Source organism: Leopardus geoffroyi, chromosome A1 (assembly GCF_018350155.1).
Source record: "Leopardus geoffroyi isolate Oge1 chromosome A1, O.geoffroyi_Oge1_pat1.0, whole genome shotgun sequence".
Taxonomy (NCBI): Eukaryota; Metazoa; Chordata; class Mammalia; order Carnivora; family Felidae; genus Leopardus; species Leopardus geoffroyi.
The window spans coordinates 233,800,149-233,822,932 of record NC_059326.1 but is presented as its reverse complement, the minus strand read 5'-3'; the positions used below and the strand labels follow the sequence as shown (position 1 = coordinate 233,822,932).

The 22,784-nt window shown below is 45.5% G+C and overlaps 1 protein-coding gene across 4 annotated transcripts in view; it reads left to right on the top strand.

Moving 5' to 3' along the window:
* Nucleotides 1–22,784, top strand: part of ADCY2 (adenylate cyclase 2) — a 417,821-nt gene that overhangs the window by 204,179 nt on the left and 190,858 nt on the right. For 3 of the 4 annotated variants that reach the window (XM_045442396.1, XM_045442387.1, XM_045442414.1), the window contains exon 4: nucleotides 9,267–9,416. The exons of the other annotated variant lie outside the window; for it this stretch is intronic. In XM_045442396.1, the coding sequence (XP_045298352.1) occupies nucleotides 9,267–9,416 (150 nt within the window). The remainder of the gene's footprint in view (nucleotides 1–9,266; nucleotides 9,417–22,784) is intronic. 4 annotated transcript variants of the gene reach the window in all.

Below are 22,784 nucleotides of genomic sequence, written 5' to 3'. Positions count from 1 at the left end.
CATGACTCGAGCTGAAGTTGGGCACTTAACTGACTGAGCCACCCAGGCACCCACATCTTTTTTTTAATTATAGTGCGACTTTGTGGAACATTTTTTGCCTTTACTAAAAAGGCCATTCCCCTTCAAAGTAGACCTTGTTAATCACAGTGCTCCTTGCTTCTCCTGTATTTGGAGTCTTGTTTTTGCAGGATTTTGCAACCCATTGCTTAGTTGTGAACACACCTACTGTTATCACGTTTAATTTCATGCCCAAGATTGGCCACGCCATCCTTGTGGTGGATGGCCTCTACCCCCGGACCATTGTCCCTCTGTTGTCACATTACATTTGATACCTACATTTTGGTCTGTTTACCTTAATAAGATGTCCTCTTGGCCAATCATAATCAGAAGGGTACACTGTGCTTGGTTGGTTTAACTCTAAATTTACCTAGTATCGTGTAGGTTATAAACGGGATTTAAACATGCCACAGTGTGAACTGCACGTAGACCATCAGTGCAGAAATAACCCTGCGTATCCACCAAAGGCATGCCTCCCTTCTGGTACGCTGTGGTACTTGAAAGGAAATAGTGATCTCATACATGAAGTAGGATGATCATTTCATCTAGAACTAAGCTGCATGGATTGACATGCCTGATAGCCTTGGTCACATTCGTCAGCCCAATCCAAACACCTGTTGGCTTTTAAATTTTCTAACGAGTGGATGTAGATCAAATATAGCACCTATAAAGTGGTGATGAATGAAGAGAATTTTTTATGGTGTTTAAACGAAGCCAGATTTCATGGGTTCAGGTTAATTAGATGATCTAAATTGATGAAAGTCCAAACTAACGTGTGTTAAGGTTTCGTCTTTGTTTTCACTTTTAAGTTCACTGGAATCGCCTGAATTAGGCAGATTGTGCTGTATCGCTTGGTAAAGATCCTTTGGACAGCTGACTTAAGGCTAGTAAAATTGGGGTTTAATTAGTACACAATTACATGTTTCTAAACTTTTGAAAACCATTGGGACGTAGCACTTAAAATGTGTTCTGTTGTGCATGTGTCTTTACATATGGGAGAGAGAGTCTGGGAACATTCAGAGACCTGCAATTCATAGCCCCTTGGATGATACAGGACCATTTGGTCCACTGAGTTTCTGAAATAAGCATAATAGAACCTCATTGGGATAATTAACCTTTCAACTATTTGAACTCTCAAAGACCAAGATGATAATGATTTCTATTGGATATTAGCAGAGGTATAAATTTCAGTTTATCATTGATTCGTTGATTAACAAAACATCAGGTGTAGTCATCCACACGTCCCTGTGTGGTTTTAGGACCAGACAGACATGAGCCTTGTCATGAGGTGCTCTCAGAGTTGGAGGCAGATCTCTGTTGACACTGAAGGAAGCAGGGGGAGAAATGTCTGGTAGCATTGCTCTGGAGAAACAGCCAGCAGAATAGGTCACAATACAAAGGAAATGGGAGGCCCCCCTTTGGATGCCAGGAAAGTTCAATGTGAGTTCTAATAGTGGTGGTTCCCTCCTTCTCATACAACTTATTTGTTTGGTCTTCTCTCTTGCCATAGTGGAGAGGAGCTAAGTGCGAAAGCTAATATTGTTCCATGCTCTTGAAGTCAATGATAGAATAGACAAGAGAAGCGTCCTCCTCTATGGAAAGCAGAGTGAGCTGTAAATCTTGATGGAGGGAGGCTAGTGTAGTCTTTTCCTACAGAGTTCAGAACATTGGAAACTGTGTTTTGTTTCTTGTTTGTTCTTCTAAACTCTTAATCGAGCCAGCCCTCTGCCCATCGATTTCACATTTGTAGACCCTGAGCTGAGAAGTACAAGTTTGGCTTTCTGAGCAGTTAAGTCAGCACTCCTTTCTTGGGAAGCTGCATTCTTGATGACTTACACTCGTGGGAGGAACTTTCTGTGAAGGTCTTGAGTATCTTCTGGGCTTATCTCTTTTCTTTGGCTTGTAATGAGCTGGTGGCCCATGTGCTTCTGAGACAAACAATGGTCTCAAACACCCCCCCAATTTTATCGACCTGTAGTATTGGACTTGAGCCCTATCTATATATGAGATTCTTTATCCTTCAGCCCAAATGTGGCTGGAAAAATAACACAATGTATGCTATTCAAAAAGACTTAATAATAACCGATGTAACATGAAAGAGAATAGATGCTAAGAGTCACAACCAGCAGCACTGTCTGTTTCCAGGGGTCATTTGCACAGGAAATCAAATTGCATTTGCCCCCCCCACCCCAGTTTTCAACTCCAGTCTTTAACTCCGAGCCCTATAATGCCCACCATTGAGATGGTAGGTCTCTCAATTTTCGTTACACCTTTCTGTCTCAGTCTGCTTGGGCTGCCATGATAAAATACCACCGATGGGTTAGTGCAAACTACAGATATTTATTTCTCCATTTTGGAGGCTGGGGCATCCAGATCAAGATGCCTGATGAGAATGGTCACCAGGATGGCACCTTCTCCCTGTGTCCTTACGAGGCAGAGAGAGAGGGGACTCTGGGGTCTTCCTATCTTTGTAAAGACACTAATCCCATCAGGGGAGTTCCAACTTCATGACGTCACCTAAACCCGAATTTCTCCCATGGGCCCCATCTCCAAACACCATCACATTGCGGGTTAGGGTTTCAACATATGAGTTGGGGGGGGTGGGGGGACACAAGCATCCAGTCCACCACACTTCATTTCTGACTCTACTCCTATTTATTTGGAAGGATTTTAAATTAGATTTCTAACACGTGACGTCGGGATCACCGGATGTTATTAGCCAAAGCACAGTAATTCTGGTCAGCACTAAATGATAACAAGCAGAAATCCTGAGACCAGGGCCTATAGCAAATTTAATTCTTTGGGGGTCGCAGGGAATGCTCAGGAGATGGCATTGGGATTCTCCGCAGCCATGTTTGAGAGCTCCGTTAAGGAAAATTCTACCCCATCATTTTCTTCCTCAAGCGAGAGCATTGTTTTATTTAAGCCAAATTTGATGCTTATGAGATGCAGTGAGCTTGCTGAATATTCATTTGCAGCTCTTTTCATCACGTTCTTGTATTCCTTCTATTTTCCTTTGACTTATAATTGGTGTTTTTGCATATTTATGATCTGCTTTGCCTTAAGCTGATGACCTGTTTCAAATGCAATAATATCCTTTCTGCTTCGACCCCTTGCTGTTAATTCATGGAGAAGTCATGTCATTAAGTGGTGGTCACCCACTCATTCCCAGGAGCCTACCCTCAGCATTCGTGTGTGTGCCTTGCTGTCCTCTGTGGACGTTGTAGATTGCATCCCCTAACATAAGATTAAGAGTGGGCATATCGAACTCTTTAAAATGCATTATGTCTCAGAGTCACCAAGTTTCTGAGTGGTCATCTGAGCCACGTGGTAATTTCTCAGATGTTTAAAGACAGCGAACTCCACACACTTAACTGTTCTCTTTCCGAGTGAGCTACCCCTTCAGATCCTTTGCTCTTGGTCACATGATCCATCAGGAGGAACCTGACCCCCAGGTTACTTTCCTTTGAACATACACAGACATGCCAGCCCCACCAGCTAAAAGCTCCACGGACAGGTGGCCTCCAAAACACAGCCGCTTAAAATAACTTAGATGGGGGCGCCTAGGTGGCTCAGTCGGTTAAGCGTCCGACTTCAGCCAGGTCACGATCTCGTGGTCCGTGAGTTCGAGCCCCGCGTCAGGCTCTGGGCTGATGGCTCAGAGCCTGGAGCCTGTTTCCGATTCTGTGTCTCCCTCTCTCTCTGCCCCTCCCCCATTCATGCTCTGTCTCTCTCTGTCCCAAAAATAAATAAACGTTGAAAAAAAAATTTAAAAAAAATTAACTTAGATGATGGAAGTGCTTTACAGCATAAGATACAGATGCTTTCTAAAGGAAAAAACTAGGCGCTTCTTACAATGTAACACAACTCTTCAGAGATACCTTCCCCACACCCTAGTAGAGGGTGGGATCGTGCTGGATGAAGCTGTTTGACCCTTATGAATTGGGGCGGTGTGGCATTGCTCAGGGATCATCTGGAGAGCCTTGGCTGGCTTGGGGGCCTGCCCTCAAGTGTTCGAGTGTTTTAGACCGTTTCTTTGCCTATGAAACGAAGTAACAACACATGTCCATTCTCCTGCTTGTTTTATTTTCTGGATTTTTGCGAGGATGAAAAGTTGCAAGGTGTGTTTGGCTTGATCGGTTCTGAGGGTCGCTGAGCAGTGTCGCAGGATGACCCCCCTCATGTAACGTGCAGGTGGGGAGTGGGGAGTGATGCAACCCAGCTTCTGCAGACTCTGGTGCGGGGGCCATGCTCCATGTCAAGGCCTGCTTTGACTCTTCAGGGTGAACTTGTGACGGCTGTTTTCACCCTAAACAATTTGTTTTCTTCCAAGACGGCTCGTGGGAGGCCAAGTTCTCTCTCCTGCTTCCTGACAGATGTAAAAGTAGTTAAATGAAGGAACAGGATAAAAGAAGGCATCACGACGGTGTGATGTTATAAAACAAATCCAACATTGTGAAAATAGGGTTTTTTATCATGTGTTCTGCCTAAGAGGATTCTGGAAAATGAAATGCTGGGATATTATTTTTGAAAAGAAAATGTTCACTGCAGCACTGCCTTGGTGCTCCAGGTTTCATACGATGTCATTACACGAATGCACCGTTTGGAATGAAAAACGCTTTAGGACATCGATCACATTTGCAAATTTGTGTCGTTATTAAAATGCCAGGGCCAGTTCTATTAATCTGAAGGGTTCAGTATTTCAGGATGAAACCATGTATCAGAAAATTTAATTTAATTCATTTTTCCATCAGAAAAGTATCGTATTTTACTTGGCATTAATACCCTTAGTTGTTTATTTCTTAAGCATTTCCCTGTGCATAGCCAAACAGAAGTTGGTGAATGCATTCTTTCCAACGATCTACAGCCCAGGAAGCGTTCCAATTCTGTGTTATTTGAAGCGATGCGACATCCAGAACGCATGGCTTTTCCTTAGGTTCCGTGACGATGCAGATTCGCCAACACACTGTGTCAGGCAGAGACCAGCGCTGGGAGAGCAGCCACACCGGTCTTTAGAGAGCCTCTTCCTTCCTCAGACAGACAGGCTCCCCTTGTAGAATGTTGGGGGGGCTTTCTAATCAGCAAGAAGCGTCTGCCTGGTGAGCCACACGGGCGATGGGCAGGGGCCCAGCAGGCCCGCAGGAAGCCCAGGCTTCAGCCTATAAATGCAGTCTAGACGGGATCACTCGAATGCTGGAGTGAGCTGGGGGGACGGGTACCTGGCCCCGTGACAGTCGCGCAGGGCGGCTGTGCCGGCCTGCACGGGGTGTTACGGCAGAGGAGACAGCGGTTCCCAGATGGGCGGAGGTGGCCTGTTGCCCTCGTGTCCTCGTGTGTGGGAGGAAGAGACTGCAGTAATCAAAGGGTTGTGACATTTGTGGCCAGTGGTTCCGCTGAGACCAGGGCCTCCATGCAGCTGGCTGTTCAAAACGGAAGTTCAGTCGTCCTGCTGCTTCAAGTGGGAGCTGAGAGCTTGGGGTTGACTGGCCTGAGTAGGGTGGCCACGTCCCTCCTGAGGGGAGCACAGCCTCAGCCATGGGGAGGGGGTGGTGGCAGGGACCAGAGATCCCCCCCATCGCAGGGCCGCGGGGTGGGGCAGCCTTGCCATTGGACTAGAGCCCGCCCCCTGCCCTGCTCTGGGACCAGGAGAATGCAGAAGGGACAAACTGGATCCTCAGAAGAATACAGGAGAAGGCAGGGCTCGGCATCCCGGTGGGTGGCATCAGTGTCATTAGAGCAGTGTCCCATTCGTGCATCCTGCTGAGGGCAGGGCTCCTGGGGACAGGTGATGGCATCATTCGGCTCCGTTGCTCACATTTGGTACTCCTTTTGGAGGAACAGACTTCCTAAAATGTTGACACTTTTGCTTGGAAGGCATTTTCTTAAGGAGAAGGAGGCCAATCCCTCCTAGATAATCACGAAGTTACTTTTCAGCTGCGCCTCTTAAGGAAAAGAGGTCGCAGTCTCGAATTCTGAGCGGCCTGGCTTGCGTCGGCTCCCCTCCGTGTCTGCATTCTTCGGTGCCTGGTCCTTCAAAGCGAATCCAGCAGGGACCAGCTTCGGAGAATCTTTAGCAAAGTAGACGGTCGTTGCGCAGGAGCAGGGCGCGGCGGGGCTGAATTACGGGCGCGCCACCGGGCAGGGCGCCGGAATTAACCCCGCCGGGGGACGCGTCCTCTTTCCTGGCACGCCAGGACATCCGCCGGCTCCGCCCCGTGCTCGCGGGATTGACCCTGGCGGAGGTGACGTGCGCAAGCGCGGAGAGCCCCGTGCGGCCAGGCCGGCTTGGGAATGCCCGCGAGGACAGCCACCCGCCCTCCCGGCCCCGCTCTGGGCCGCTGCTCACCCTTACACACCCGTGACCAGCACACGTGCCTCTCGCTCAGATCACAGGCCTGTCCTACGTTCACGGGGTGTATTGCACATGTCACGCAAAGCCACACGTCACGTGCGTGAATCGCGCGCGGCATGCACACGGACGTCACAGGCACCGCCTGGGTCCTATACCACACACACAGATACGTCACCCAAGTCACATGGAGACAGAGACACGTACGTGTCGCATACATACGTCACGCATACAGGTCACACGCCGCGCGCATGACACGCAGGTTGCACCCCCCTACTGCGTGCACACGCATGACAGGTGTACCGCATGCGCACGTAGCACGCACACGCAGGTTGATACTCCACCCGCGCACGCCGCTGGAGGAAGAAGACGTGCGGGTGTGTGACGGCACATTTCCGGGGCCACGGTGAGAGCGCGGGTGGCTGTAGGGGCTGCCCGCCTCCGGGACTGAGAGGCTCGTGGGCGGTGGACTCCGGGACGGCCCTTCTGGTCTGAGCTACCCTTCCCCTGCTCCTGCTGCAGGGCGTCTGTTTATTCGCAGGGAGAAGCTCATCAGATCGTTCTTCCCATTTCTAGTTCTGTCCTGCTGTCCCCTCTGTCCCCAGAACGGCTTCCCCAGGGCTTGTGGAGTCCTGCCTCCCACCCGTGTTCAGAACCTGCGGAGAGTGAGGAAGCCGTCAGGTGGACAGAGAACGGGACGTCCCCTTTGCTGCCGTTACCACTGTTTGCAGGTGTGGCCTCGGATCTGGGCCACACGGTCCTGGCACCGCTCCCCTGAGTTGCCCCAGCAGGGGGACTCGTGGGTCCACCGGCTCCGTGGGCTGAGACGAGACGGGGTGAGAGAAGGCCCCTGGGAGGAGCGGAGACTTAGCCGTGGGGCCTGGATCCTTCTCTCAGCCTCTCTAGTCACATGAGCAATGGGGCCCAGAAGCTCTCGAGGAGAAAACAGGGCTTTTGGAAGCTGGCACCCTGCCTTTGTTGGTAGGGCCATTAGCACCCTATTTGGGCAGCCACGAGGCCGTGTGGAGGAGGGGGTGTTGGGCACCTTATCCAGCTGTGGCCGCCCATCCTCTGACAGACTTGCGGGTCTTGCCCTGAACACGTAAGAGCGAAATCCGTGCTAATCCGTTTTGTATATCACTACCGCCTGCCCTGCGTCCGAAGTGTGCTGGATAAGAGCACACACTGGAAAGACAGTGTCCCACACTTTGGTGAGAATATAAGTGAATATATAGTGAATATAAGTGAGAATATAACTGGCAGGGTGGCTCAGCCTGTTGGGCAGCCGACTCTGGATTTCAGCTCAGGCGGTGACCTCAACGGTTCATGGGTTCGAGCCCTGCAATCGGCTCTGTGCTGACAGTGCAGAGCCTGCTTGGGATTCTCTCTCTCTCTCTCTCTCTCTGTCTCTCTGTCTCTCTCTGTCTGTCTCTGTCTTTCTTTCTCTCTGCCCCTCCCCTGCTCTCTCTCTCTCAGAATAAATAAACTTAAAAAAAGAATGTAAGTGGAATGTTCCCTCAGAGCAACCTCACAAAATGTATTAAAAACTTAAAAACAGTCGTGGCTTCTCACTCCATGCGTTTTACGAATCGACCTAAGGGAAAGATGAGAGAACTATGAGGCCAAAACGTTATACGTGAGGGTGACCGCTACAGAATTATGCAGATGCAAGGAATATTAAAGTAGATGTCAAACAGTATGGATATAACTGACGTATTGTGTAGTCATAGAACTGAATGGTAGCTAAGCATTCGAGACCCTGTTTTGACAGGATGAATGTGCGTTAGAAAAAAAAGCAAAAGTAAGACACTGCATTCAGAGTGAATTCGTTCCTTTTGGAACAAGATAGAGGTCTTGGCAAAACAAAGTTTGGCCACAGTTTGAGAATGCAGAGGGTCATGGGGCGGGGACAGGGACATAACGGACAGCGAGGTGTGCTCCCTGGGCAGAACTATCACACTGTTCTTTTTAGTTTTTCTTTATATTTTTCTGCCCCCCCCCCAGTTTTGGTGGACATGAATTTTTATCACCAAAAGACTAGAGAGTTCTATGGTTTAAGAATCTGCCATATTCCTACCTCAACAGAGGATAATAGGGAATATCACTTATCCAGGCTCAGGGAGTACAGTGTTGGTGATCAGCAGCCTGGATCAGTCACCTATTAATTGAAATAATGCTGCGTAACAACCGCAAAATCTCAGCGGCACACAAAGTAGACTGTCGGCTGTCTGGTTGTCTCTGCTCCATGAGTCTTTTTTGGAACCAGTGTGTTAGCCAGGTTATGTTTTTTCTGATGAAGCACAAGAGAACCACTCAAAACATTACGGGCCAGGGGCGCCTGGGTGGCTCAGTCGGTTGAGTGTCCGACTTCGGCTCAGGTCATGATCTCATGGTTCGTGGGTTCGAGCTCTGCATCGGGCTCTGTGCTGGCGGCTCAGAGCCGGGAGGCTGCTTCGGATTCTGTGTCTCCCTCTCTCTCTTCCCCTCCCCTGTTCATGCTCTGTCTCTCTCTCAAAAATAAATAAACATTAAAAAAGAAATTTCTTTTTTAAAAAACATTGTGGGCCATCTGAGTCTGGGCTCTGACACCCAGTCACTCCTACTGAAATCACATGGCTGAGCTTAAAGACAAGGGAGCGACTGCAGTGTCATCCGTCCAAGGGCGTGGATCCAAGAAGGGGCTAGAATCCCTGAAGGTGATGGCTGTTTCTTTTAAGCAGATAAAATCGTTAGTTTGGAAACAAATAAAATGGACTCCCTGCCGAGCCCTCTCTTGCCCTTGCTAACGTGCATTTTGCCACTGTTGTGTTCCAGAGGTAGGAACGCTCGCCCTACTGAGAGGCTCTCTCTGTCTTCTTAGATCCTGGCCAACGTGATCATTTTCATCTGTGGGAACCTGGCGGGAGCGTACCACAAGCACCTCATGGAACTTGCTCTGCAGCAGACGTACCAGGACACGTGCAATTGCATCAAGTCCCGGATCAAGCTGGAATTTGAAAAGCGTCAGCAGGTAACGTGCGTGTTTCAGTCTCGCTTCCCCATTACTTGAGGCATGATTAGGAGGATGCTGTTAGGCTGATGCTGTTAATACCGTTCACTCATCGTGGGGCATCAGAAAGAATCTGGAGCAGCCGACTGCCCGCGCCCAGCCTTGGGCCGGGTGTCTGGCGGAGTTAGAGACCAAAGAGCAGGGATGGCATCTGTAGACCCAGCCCCGGTGACCTCAGGATCACCCACGTGCGAGCGTCACATCAGCGGCCATCATCACACGGATGGGGAAACTCCAGTAGTCATTATCATCATCATCAATGACACTTGGTCGAGACGCTCACTTGAACGAAAACACGGGGCTCTGATGGCGTCTGCCCCAGCCGAAATCTGAGCCTCCTCCCTCTGCGCCGGCACACTGCTTCCTACAGTGCCTACCGTGTAGTCCCCGCGGGAGGAAATAATCCAAGTCGTTCCTGAGGGAGGTCATGGGAGTTGAGGTGGAGGGTGCAGCAGGGAGCTCGCTGTCGTGACTGGGCCTGTCCCGGGGTGACCGTTGTGGGGGAGGCGTGGAAACGCACATCAGAAAAATACACAGGTTACGGCAAAGCATTGGAAGAATGAGAGAGGAAGACGAGTAGGAGGTGTGGCGAGCAAAGCCGTGTGTCATCAGGGATGGTGGAGAGCTGGTGAAACAGATAGGCTTTGGAGGGGAAACCATAAATACACAAGGGGCCCTGTATTTAATATGCTTAACTTCAGGTGGCGGCGGGGCATCACGTGACTGGCTTTGTTTTTCTTGGGTTTATGTATCTGTCACCAGGGACCCCAGTCCCCGTGTCTAAAGGTGGTGATTAGCAGGACTCTGTGAATACCCCACCCCACCTGTCGGAGAGCATTCATCACCGTGCCTGTGCTGGTAGCAGTCAGTATTTGGGACATGGAAGATGTTTCACTATTACGTGTTAAATGGTACCGAGTTAGTCCGTTCTATGAGATTACACCAAAATGTATCACGGTAGCAGCAAAAACGTATATTTTAGGGGCACCTGGGTGGCTCAGTCAGTTGAGCATCTGACTCTTGATTTCAGCATAGGTCATGACCAGGGTCGTGGGATCCAGCCCTATGGTGGGCTCCGTGCTGAGTACAGAACGTGCTTAAGATTCTCTCTCTCTCTCCCCCTCTGCCGCTCCCCCCCACGCCCCCCCAAAAAAAGCATCCTTTAGGTTTTGATGCTAGACTTTTGTGTGTAGACTGAATAGTGATCAAATTCCTCTTTGAAAACAGCAGGCTGATTTCACTTCATCCACTCAACAAAAATTGACTGAGCACCTAATTTGTGTCTGGCATGATTCTAGGCACCAGGATACGACCATGAACATTGTATTCTCACTGGTATCACTAGCAAATCTCACAGTTAAATTTTAAAAAGCATTTTGTTACAACCCATATAGCAAAGGTTTCCAGTAATGAATGTTTAATTCTTTGATATCTATGTGTATCAAACTCCGGGTTCAACATTAAGAGTTATAGACCATTGTTAATTTGGGGCTGTTATCCAGTATATTTTCATATACTTGTGTCCAGTAACATTTTAAATCTGGGTTCTGGAAGATTCCACAGTTTCAACAGGCAGCACTTAGTGTTCATGATTGTTTTCTCTGTAGATTTCAAACATTTGAGGATAAATGGTTTCCTTTCCCAAATAGTAGCGACTCTATCAGTTTGGTTCTGACAGGCATATTTAACTTTCTTTTCCATCACCTCGAGAATCTACTTCAAAATTGCATGAAGGCTGAGGGAACTGAAATTCCAAGTAGACAGATTATGTAACCTAATATTTATAGTACCAGCTTTGGCAAAAGCGGTAAGTCAGGCTACTGACCTCATCTGCACTGCATACTTCTCTGAAGAGTCCCTGAACCCCCAGAACCAGGTGTCACTCTTGTCACGGTGATCTATGGCCTCCGAGTAGTCCGGTGGCCACACTTGGACCTTAGGTAGCTCAGGAATTAGAGCTATGGCATCTTGTGTGTTGAGGCTTTATGGGACAATCATGAGAGGTACTATAAGGTATTATAAGGACATTTACTAGTTTTTTTAAAAAGGGACCTTTTAGAGAAGAGGGACACTTTGAAAGAAGAGTAAGACCTTGTACTAAAGATGTTTAATAAAATATAATTTGACACCACAAGTGTGTTTTGCTATTGATGTTGGGAGTCAGCTCCCAGGGTCTGGTGCCCAGAATGCAGTACTTTTCTTGTTAGGGCTTTGGAAAATGTGTTTCTAGAATTAGAGTGAATGCTTACACTTTTTTGAAACTGGCATGCAATTAAGTGGGAACAGAATCTTCTTTTAGTTAATAAAATCAGTAAGACGTGATCTGCCAGATATAAGGAAATACAAAAAAAAAAAAAAATTAGCCAACAGCAACCTGTATGTCCTTCATATAGAGGGTGAGTCCAGAGACCGTGAGTCCTGGTACGGCCACAGACCAAATGACAGTCCGAGGGCGCCACGTGTCCCTTCCTGCCCACCCTTTACCACAAACCACCTTTGCTTCATCCACAATCACTGCGGCAAACGGCAGTACTCTTCAAAGTGCTTAATTCAATGATAGGGGTGGATGCTGAGCAAAAGAATTTGTTTCAGCATCTATTAGGACAATATAAATGCCATCCATTCGAATATTCTATATTGGCAGTTGCCTCTTCGGGAGTTGACACTCCCAGAGGCTGAGTGGCTGCCATCTTGGATAGTTACTGGGCCTGTTTCCCAGCTCACCCATGCTGACCTCGGGCCTTGGAGAGGAAGGCCAGTGTCAGGCGAGCCCATCAAGCCCCCCTCATGCAACCTGCTAGGGGCTGTAATAGCTGATGCTGTTGGGAGGTGTCTAGGAATTCTGAAACCTTTTCAGCATTGCTCAGCTCTTTACTTTCTTTCCTTCAAATGTTGTGATATTTTTCCTAGATGCAAATGAGATGAATTTTTAGAGACTAAAAACCATGTTTGAATAAAGTGACTATTTGTGCTATGAGATTGGGGGAGAGGAGAGAATGAAAAATGTTAGCAGAGATTTTTCTCAGAGTTATATTCTTGCCCTAAAAGTGCTCTCATATAGAAACACTGAAAATTATGATTTTTTCACTAGGTGGGAAATGTAAGGCGTTGCATTAGCACCGAGGCCACCTTTAGGCCTTTCGACTTTTTTCTCAAGACTCACATCCTGCAGGAAAAGCCTCAGCCACGTCTTGAGCACAGTTTCAGTGCAATAGAAGGTTCTTTATCAAACCTGAGAAAACAGCGGGTGTTTTTCCCTGGAGTATGTAATAGACTCTCAGGAATTGATAGGAGCCGGATTCAGAACAAAACAAGAATTTCTCTCCTAACCGCATGGGCAGTGGAAATGAATTTTGCCTCTGAAGTAGTAAAAACTGGATTTTCTTTTTTTTTTTTTTTTTTTTTTATAGAAAGAAAATAAACCCTCTTCAACTTCTCTGTTGTCTTTGTTTTAAAGTGGTGTAACTCAAAGTGTTTTTACATGGTCTGCCTTCATCTGGAACCACGCTATAGATTGAATATGACAGAATTACGCATTCTAGTAGAAAATACTAGTCAAGCGAGGTATGGACCCCTGATGAACCTAGATCTGTACCCCAGGTGGGGGTTTAGTGAACCAGTAGCCTTTCTGGCTGTCCTTGGGGGCAAAATTGTTTTTCTTCTCTGCGGACATCAGTGAAATGAATAACTGATCCTTTTGTGTTCATGGTTGAATAATGAACGTGCCCATCTTTATCCTAATACGATAGCAGGCCCTATTAGGGCATTGCTGAATGTATTGTGTAAGTCATTTAGGATGCCAGGAAAAAGTGTTGTTGGAGATGTTTTAGATTTGGGCTGCTAGATTTGGCCCTTTATCATGAGGGAAAGGAGACCAGAAGTAACTAATTTTTTTTTTTTTTTTTTTTGCATCCTCATAATGGGCCTGGTAGTCTGTTTAGTACTTTGACATATCCATTCCCTAGCTGTGCTGTAACAAATTACCATAAACATAATGGCTTAAAATAGAACAAATTTATTCTCACACAGTTCTGGAGGTTAGAAGTCCAAAATCAGTCTCATGAGCTGAAGTATTGTCACGGCTGGCTTTAAGGGAGAGTCTGTTTCCTTGATTTTGAGTTTCTAGAGCCTGAGTGAATGCCGTGACTCCTAGCCCCTCCCTCCATGTTCAGTCTCAGCAGTGTAGAACCTTCCAGTGTCTCCACCTCCTTCTCCCTCTCCCCCTCTCCTCGCGAACTCTCTGCCCTCTGATTCTCCATGTACTTTCTTCCCTCCATCTGCTCTAAAGCCACTGCTTCTTCTCATAAGGATAATCCAAGGTAGTCTATCCACCTCGGGGTCCTTAATTTAATCACACTGCAAAGCTCTTGGTTTACCGTGTAAGGTGACATAGTTAGGTTCTGAGGACTAGGATGGGGACCATCCTCTTTTCAGGGCCATTATCCAGCCTGCCATCCTCTTTTTTATTTCTGTATCAACTCTCTGACCTAAGTCCTTTTTCCTATTTCAACCAGGTAAAGGAATTGTCCAAATTACTTATCCAAGTTCGCTCGGCTAGTCAGCGTGGTCTTTTCTGCCTTTCATGTTGGTTCTTTGCAAGTTCGTTTCAGCGATCTCTGAACATAGGTTAGCTAGAGATTTTCTGAGGCATGAAATACTTTTTTTTTTTAAACTAACTATGCCATTCATCATTACTAGTTAAATAAGAAAGCCTAAGATAATACCAAATGTGTGTCTGATGTGGTCACTAGGTAATGAGTTGCCGGGTTAAGTGAAGTGTCATCCATGAGGGTGTCGGGTGTCAGGAAGTTATATGGAAGGTCACTCACACCATGCAAGGAGCCACCGTGTGAAATCTGTCTGTGGCTTTATTTCCCTACTGTGGCAGAAGGGCTGAGAAGAGAGAGGGTGCACTCTGGAGGCAGAGCTTCTGAATTGAGCTTTTTTTTTTTTCTTGAGAGAGAGAGAGAGAGGCAGAGAGCATGAGTGACAGAGTGGCAGAAAGAGGAAGAGAGAATCCCAAGCAGGCTCCGCACCATCAGCGCAGGGCACAATGCAGGGCTCACGAACCGTGAGATCATGAGCTGATCCGAGATCAAGAGTCGGATGCTCTACTAACGAAGCCACCCAGGCACCCCAAGGTTGTGTTACCTTAGTGTGATGCTGGTCGCATTTCTTAACTGCTCTCTTAGATTCTCTCACGGAGGTTCACGTGATCCCTTGCCCAATTTAACAAACAGTTTTCCCAGCCTCCAAAATGGTATCCTGTTAAGAAAGTGGTCAGTAGCCGGTCTGGCCATTGAACCCTGATGATGCAGGTGCACTTATATTAAACAGCAGAAATCAGCTGCCGCCCTGGCCGAGGCATTGAGCGTGAGGTTGGTGGGAGGGAGGGATGGATGTGGCCATGCCATCCCCGGAGTTACCTTCTCGTCCATTCTTCCTTGAGGCAAACAGAGTGAGCAGAGAAATGTTGGATAATTGGTGGATAATTACCCCGGACACTCCTCTACCAGCGTCTTCTCACCAGGTTCAGAAGTTTACTTTTTACCCCGGGGAATGGATGGTGTGAGTCAATCCCAACTCATATTACAGGACTTATTGTTTCCCTCAATTTCCTTCATCCCAATAGGAGCTTTTAGGCAGAGTCCAGGCTGAGGCATGTCAACCGCATATGCTTCTTGAGGAAACCAAATTGGGCAGAAAGAGCCCAACAGAAGTTCCAGCCAGTGAGACATTGTCACTGCCATTCCTGAAGAACTAAAGCAGTCGATTTTAGTGTCAGTGTTACCCAGGACCTTTGGGTAGGGTGGTGCATCCAGCAGCGACAGCAGAACGTGAGAAACCCACAACGTCACACCCTGTGTACGGTCTGGTTCAGATACGCAGACCCTGCTCTGGCTTTTGCATCATCAAAGATTATTAACTACGCTTTCCTCCCACCCGGGGGATGGGTGTCTACTTTTTTTCTATTTTATTAAATAATCCCTGTAGAGTTTCTATTTGGTGTCCCTTCCTTGATGAAGTCATAGCTTATATTGTTCTTGGTCACCATTTTCGTCCATTTTATCAAGTGATAGATTACATAATTTTCCCTTTGGTATCTCTCGCTCAGTGGAGAGGTCATAGCTCATACAGATGCTTATCACCGCCTTATTCTCATCACTCATTAGTGAAAGATGGAATCACGTAGAAGACCACACTTCCTCATCACTTGAAAGTTGGAAAAAAATGGAAGAGTCATGGTATCATGGAAGGGCTCTCCTCACCGTGTTTGCCATTTGAATCGTCAGATTGAAGTTCAACAATTGGTTTAATGGTTTGCACCATATTGTATCATGTTGACGATTTAAATTCTCTTGAAGCTCAGATGTTATGCCTTATTGAGAAATTCCGGGGCAAGGTATTCCAGGACGCTGCATTTCACCATGAGCCTTTTACCCAGTTCCTTTAAATGAGAAATGGAAATCGATTCCAGAAAAAAAAATATATCAATGACCCTCAAATCGTTAAGCCTGAAATAATTTCTGATAAGTCCTTTAGTTCAAATGGTTGAAATCAGTACATATTTTCTAAGATTACAATGAAGGCCGTGTTGTAAATGTGTACTCTGGCTCCTTTAAGGAGAAAGCAATGATTACAGATCCAAGACTAAGGGGAAGGAGGAGGGATTCATAGGAATCCCTTCGAATGTCCATGCGTAATGAAGACTACCACTGCAGGGGGTTAGTAAATAGTAGCTCACAAAAATAGCACTCTTTATTTGTTCACTCTTTAACAAGTCAGACGTTCTGCTCTAAAGGAAAGAAACTATGAGTTAGAGCAATTCATTAAGCAGAGATCCTTTTAATGAATTGAATACATGCAAGTGTCTAGTTATATCATGACAGTAGAAAAGCTACATGGTAAAGTAGAACTCTCCAGACGTTTCCTCTATGTAAGAAACGTGAGCCAAACTCCCATCTAATATCTATGCAGAGTAAGCATCTCACCTGTCTTGTTGGGGACACACCAGATTATCACAAGCTAATCTCTGCTGATAATATAAAAGAAGCACAGAAAACAGAAGTTGCACCCTAAGGAGAGCATCTGGTTTTGATATTTTGGGCCTCTGGGAATTTTTAGTGTTTCATGGAGACCGCCTACTTTTTATGCCCTGTGATGAAATATTTTGATGCTGGCAAGATTGTATAATAGGCAAAGAATAATCTAGTGGAAAGACTCAAGAAAGTTCTACCTCACTTGATATGAGTGAAATAAACCCAATAGAAAGGAATTCCAAAATCAGTCCTTCTGGTTCCATTATCCATTCTCCTGGTATTTGTCACATACAGGAGAAGATGTGCATTTATTCCAAAATCAAAGGCAAAGTGTCAAGTCTTTTATGATATTTTTCTTCCTGCAGATGAAACCACAGATGGGCCACTTAACTGTTAATAGAGGGAAAAGGCACTTTATGTCCATCAGCACGGGGCTGATTTAAGATGTTGAAGTTATTGAACCTCTGTGTTTAATAATTTGTTAACATGAGCCCAGTCATAGATAAAAACACATGTCATGTGGCGTTAGTGATGTGCTTATTGTATTGAGGCACCCATGGATGTTCATACCAAATTAACACTTAGGACTTATGAGTTTTTTAATTTTGTTAATTGCATTTGTGTTTTCAAAAGGTGTTATTGTTTGGATTTTTTTTTTTTAGGTTGTCTGGGTGTCCTCAGAGTTTTAGGAAATTTTGTTCTAGGGTTTTTCCGGAAGAATCCTTTAATCTGCTTATATGTTAGGAACCATTTAATATATGTAAGCTGCCAGATGTGAAAATTCCTCCCAGAGACCTGTGTTTTCCATATATGTGAAAGCATGTACAACTATATGCTTTGCTCAGGAATGAAACCAGAGGAGCATTGGGGTAATGATATGCACATAAAGCCGTGCATAAACTATTAAGTTAAAATAATAGTTTTTACGTATATACTCCCGTTAAATACAGGATCATGAAGACTGTGGAAGGCACTAGCTCTCCTATCTATCGAAACGTCTACCTCACAATTTTATCTGTGATTGTATGTTATGTGCCAAGGGATTAACCCCCAGAGAATAGAGTAATACCTGAGATTTACGGTCCCTTTTGTCTTTGGGCTTAAACACCAATGAAAGGAGACATGATAACTTACTAAATGCATAAATTTGAGTAGAAGGTGCAAGTTACTGTGGCAAAGTGTAATGGAGGAGGCAGAGCGGCATATGGGAGCAGGCATCAGGGAGGCTTCTCTGGAGAGGTGACGTTTGGACTGAAATGGTATTGCAGAGGGATGCAGCCCTCTGATACTTGGATGAAAACGCTCTAAACAGAGGGGGCAGGTCTGCAGGGTCTTGAGTTAGAAACCAGATTGTCCTGTTTGAGGAACATCAAGGTCGGGGGACAGTTGGGTAAGAGAAGAGAGTTGGAGACAGAGACGGGAGCCAGACCACACGCTTGGCCTTGTAAAGTATGCTGAGGACTTGGAATTTTATTATACACTGAATGGGAAGGCACTGAGGAGTTTAAGGGAGATAGTGAGATGAACTGGTAACATTCTTAAAAGGATCTCTCTGACTGCTGGTGGAGAATAGAGGAGGAAGGAGCGTTAGCAGAGGGACAAGTTTTGGGAGTAGTCCAGACTAGAGGTAAGAGTAGCTTCGGTCACAGTGGACAGATGCAGGGTATATTTTGAAACTAAACTGGTAGGAATTACTGTTGAGTTAGGTGTTGGATGGGAGAAAGATAAAATAAGAAAGGTTCATTAGCTTTGAACTCGAGCAGCTGGGTAATGGCTAGTGTGCCACTTATAAGATGTTAAAGTCTTCGGGAACAATATTTATTGCAGGTAGTGGTAGAGTTGAAATCAAGAGTTGAGTTTTGAACAGTTAATTTTTTTAATATGAAATTTAGTGTCAAATTGGTTTTCATACAACATCCAGCGCTCATCCCAACAGGTGTCCTCCTCAATGCCCTTCACCCACTTTCCCCTCCCTCCCACCCCCCATCAACCCTCAGTTTATTCTCAGTTTTTAAGAGTAATTTTGAGATACCCATGATAATGTCCAAGGGGCAATGCCAACCTATAGTTTTTACATGGGATCTGGATCTGAAAATGTAAATTTGGAAGTCATCAACATACGTTGGTATGTTGATATACCATATATATATTTTATATATGTATATAATATATATATATACATATACATATATTTTATATATGTATAAAATATGTTTTATATATATTTTTAATTTTAATGTGTATTTATTATTGAGAGACAGAGTGTGAGTGTGGGAGGGGCAAAGAGAGAGGGAGACACAGAATCTGAAGCAGACTCGAGGCTCTGAGCTATCATCACAGAGCCCGATGCGGGGCTCGAATCCACAGACTGTAAGATCGTGACCTGAGCCAAAGTTGGACACTTAACTGACTGAGCCACCCAGACACCCCAACATATATTGGTCTTTTTTTTTTTTAATTTTTTAAATGTTTATTTATTTTTTGAGACAGAGAGAGACAGAGCATGAATGGGGGAGGGTCAGAGAGAGAGGGAGACACAGAATCCGAAGCAGGCTCCAGGCTCTGAGCTGTCAGCACAGAGCCTGACGCGGGGCTCGAACTCACGGACCGCGAGATCATGACCTGAGCCGAAGTCGGACGCTTAACCGACTGAGCCACCCAGGTGCCCCTATATTGGTCTTTAAAAGACTAAATGAGATTTTCTAGGGAGAACGTGATCAGAAAATATTAAAATGACCCAAGGCCAACCCTCAAAACACACCAATGTTAGAGAAAGAACAGAAGGAGAGGACTCCGCCAAAGTCACTGAAAAAGATCACTCTTGTAGGAGAGAAGCCAGAGAATGTGGTTCAAGAGAAGTAAAGGGGGAAAGTTTAGGGGGGACCATGGTCAACTTAGCCAAGTGCTGACAGAGAGTGTCAAAGAAATGATTGCCAGTCTTGGCAACATGTTCACGGGTGGCCTGGGCAGAGGGATGGAAATGACTGAGCTCAGGTAGGGAGAAAATAGAAGGTGAGGAAGTGCATGCATTGAGCATGGGCAGCTCTTTTGACACATGCAGCTGTAAAGAGGAGCCAGAAAGAGCCACGCGGTTTGTTCAGGCAAGGTTTTCTTTACCCAAGATGGAGGCCAGTGTTGTATTATGTATCTTACATGGCATCTCTGCAAAAACATTTTGATAGTTTCTAGTGTATTACATTATATGGTTTTCTCAATGTCTTTCTTTTATTCTGAATCCTTGATTCCCAGGAAGTGAGGGGAAGAAGGATTGATTGATTTTTCCAGAAAGGCAACTGTGTTCCTAGATTACAATTCCTAACTAATCACAGTACTAGTCTATTGAGTATAGGAACTCCTGTTCTGGTAATAGCTACTAGAAAGGTTTTAACTCCAATAGAAACAATGAAAAAGAGTTACTTAGTAGACAAATAATAATAACAACATGGAAACCATGAAAAGGAACAAAAAGACTGGGAAGACTGTAGGTAGAATAAAGACAATGAAGACAAAAACTCGGGCTTCAACTTGGGTTAACTACCTTTTAGAAACACATTAAAGTGAAACCGTGAGATTAAACATTAGAAGGAAAAGAGTTCCTCCTCTTAGCCAATAAATTAAAAGAAAGAAAGAAAGAAAGAAAGAAAGAAAGAAAGAAAGAAAGAAAGAAAGAAAGAAAGAAAATCGCATATCCATGAATGTGTCATTATCACCATATTCCTGGGAGGATCACTGTCCAGGGCTTGAACACTTCAACATTGGATAGTTTTCCTAAAAGTGTAATCTTCCTTATAAGAAGGGAAAAAGCAAAGGTAGGCGTTCCACCTGGAGACAAAAATCATCAGTGGAATAGTTAAGAATTGAAAAGCAAAAAACAGGGACCAGTGAGAGGCAGCTCCGATCACCTCCTTTTGTCAAAACTGTGAAAGCCACCGCAGACACACTGTTTTCTCCCTGCTGTTCACGGACTCCTGCCCATGACGATCAGCCAGCAAATAACGCTTTGGCCTCAATGGAATTTTCTTGCTGTTTTCTTCCCCCCCACCCCCACCCCAGTCCTGTTTTAGGCACCTTTCTGGCTACATGTGTGCCAGATTCTCTAAGAAGTTAGGACTTCGGTCTTTTAAACAAGCCGTATCGAATCAAAACAGGAGTATTTAACCATTGACTGCGGAATAAGGTCAGACCAACCTGCTGGAGTCTGAGGCTCGGCAGGCCATGCCTAACATCTCAGCCCCGAAGGACATGACCATCTCTTGGACAAGGCTTAGTTACATACGTGGACCCTCGCACTCCAAGACGGGCTCCACCGATTGGAGGACCAAACACAAATCACGCACATGAAACAGTGCATCATGTGAATGTGCCTCGTGAGTGTCTTAACCTGACCCTCTCCCAGTGTTCCTGCCTACAGATGAGTCCCTGGGGGTCAACATGTGGCAGCTGTCTGGGCAGCTGCCTGAGAGCTTACTGCCAGACTAAGTGACTCGGGTGCATTTCCCAGGGACATCATCATTATCCCTCTGAGAGGTCTACTTGGGGCCCATTCCTGCCATCCTGAAACTAGACTGTGAATTCTTTGGTGGAAAGGGCTGTCTGTGATTTTATTATTTTTCTTTATAGTCTTAGAACCTAGTACAGTTCCCTGCACGGAGTAAGCAAGAACATGCACGCTTAAACACAGCTGATAAAAACACCGGTATAGTGTTCCCTCTCTCTCTTTCTCTCTCTCTCTGTCCCTCCCTCCCTCCCTCCCACTGTTCAGCTTTCATAATGCAATAATTAATTATGTATGTACTCAGAGGTAATTAGTTTAACTGTGTTATTATCAGTGGTCCCAAAACCATGTCCTCCTACATTTTGGACTCGTTGTGATTTATAGCAACTCTGGACTCCAGAGTATTCTTACCTCCTCTTGATTCACACTTCTTGACTCTCTACCTCTGTCTCTTCTGGATTCTTTGCACGTTATGGGTGATCTCTGAGCACTTCATGTCCTATGACTGCTTTGAATGAGCCCAGATACTATCAGATGCGTCGTCCCATTATGAGGCTCAATTATGTCATGTTATCATTCACATTAGATCTTCAAAAAAGTAACAAAGACAGCAAAAATGTGCTATTCCTGTTCTCCGGGCCCACATTCCTCTCCCCAAAAGTCACTGGTGTGGTCTTGGCTGAAATATTTTTATGAACTTGGGTTCCATTAGCCTCATTGTCATGGAGGTGATCAATATAGCCTTCCGGGAAGGAGTGTACAGACAGAAGTTTTGCATGTGTCATAAATAATGCAATTTTTATGTCAAAGACAAAATACAAGCTTGAAATCACCCTAGCCTATTAACTCGATCCAGATCTGCTGAGGAACACACATTTAAACTAGCCTTCAATGAAAAGTTCTACTCATGGATACAATGTTGGTGACAGTTGGCAGGATAATGGATCTTTGGAACAGTGCTAGATTTTGACATCAGTGAGTATAGCACATAAGATAATTACTCTCTCAGACCTTTGCTGGTGAATTTTATTAACAAGTTGGGGGGAAACTCCCTCGGGGGAATATTTCGGAGTGAGTGTTCCACAGGGTGGGTCAGTACACAGAGACACGTCCACCACGGATGATATGTTTTAAGAAGGGCAGGCAGAGCAAGGAGCACTCAAAACTCGGGCCGTGAAGATGTGACACTTGCAAGTGAGTGAGCTTTCTGAAAAGTTATGAGTGGGATTTTGAATGCCTTATTGAAAACCGGAGGGGAATCCTTTCATTAAAGAGCAGAACTTCACCAGCTGATATAAAAGAACGTGAACGTGACAAATGCCACAGGAGAGAGAATTGACAGATCTCTCAAAGTTGCTGATGAATAATGGAAAGAAAGTTAAAACGTGCCTTTAAATAAGTTTGCTTTTTATATGCTTTCATGAAAAATGGTCCTGTCCTTTCCCGTGGAAATCAGCATTTATAGCTACTGTCTTCTGCTTTCGGTGACATCACAGCTTTATTTCACTGGGAAATGGGCAATACAAGCATGAAGCCGAGAAAAACAAAATCAAACAGGTTATGCAAAAACAGAGAGAGAGACCTACTTGATGGCATTTTGTGGGTATTTTCTCTAGAGAATGATGACCTCAATCGTTTCATCTCTTCCTGTCTTTCTTTGCTGGGGGGATAGAGAATGCCGGGCTGCGTTGTTTCTCGGTCTGTAGCTCATAGAGTGGGCCAGCTGAGAATGGATTTGGAAAATTTGCTTTTCTGTTGCTTCCGAGGAAGTTCCATGCTTGCTGCCTGCCCAGC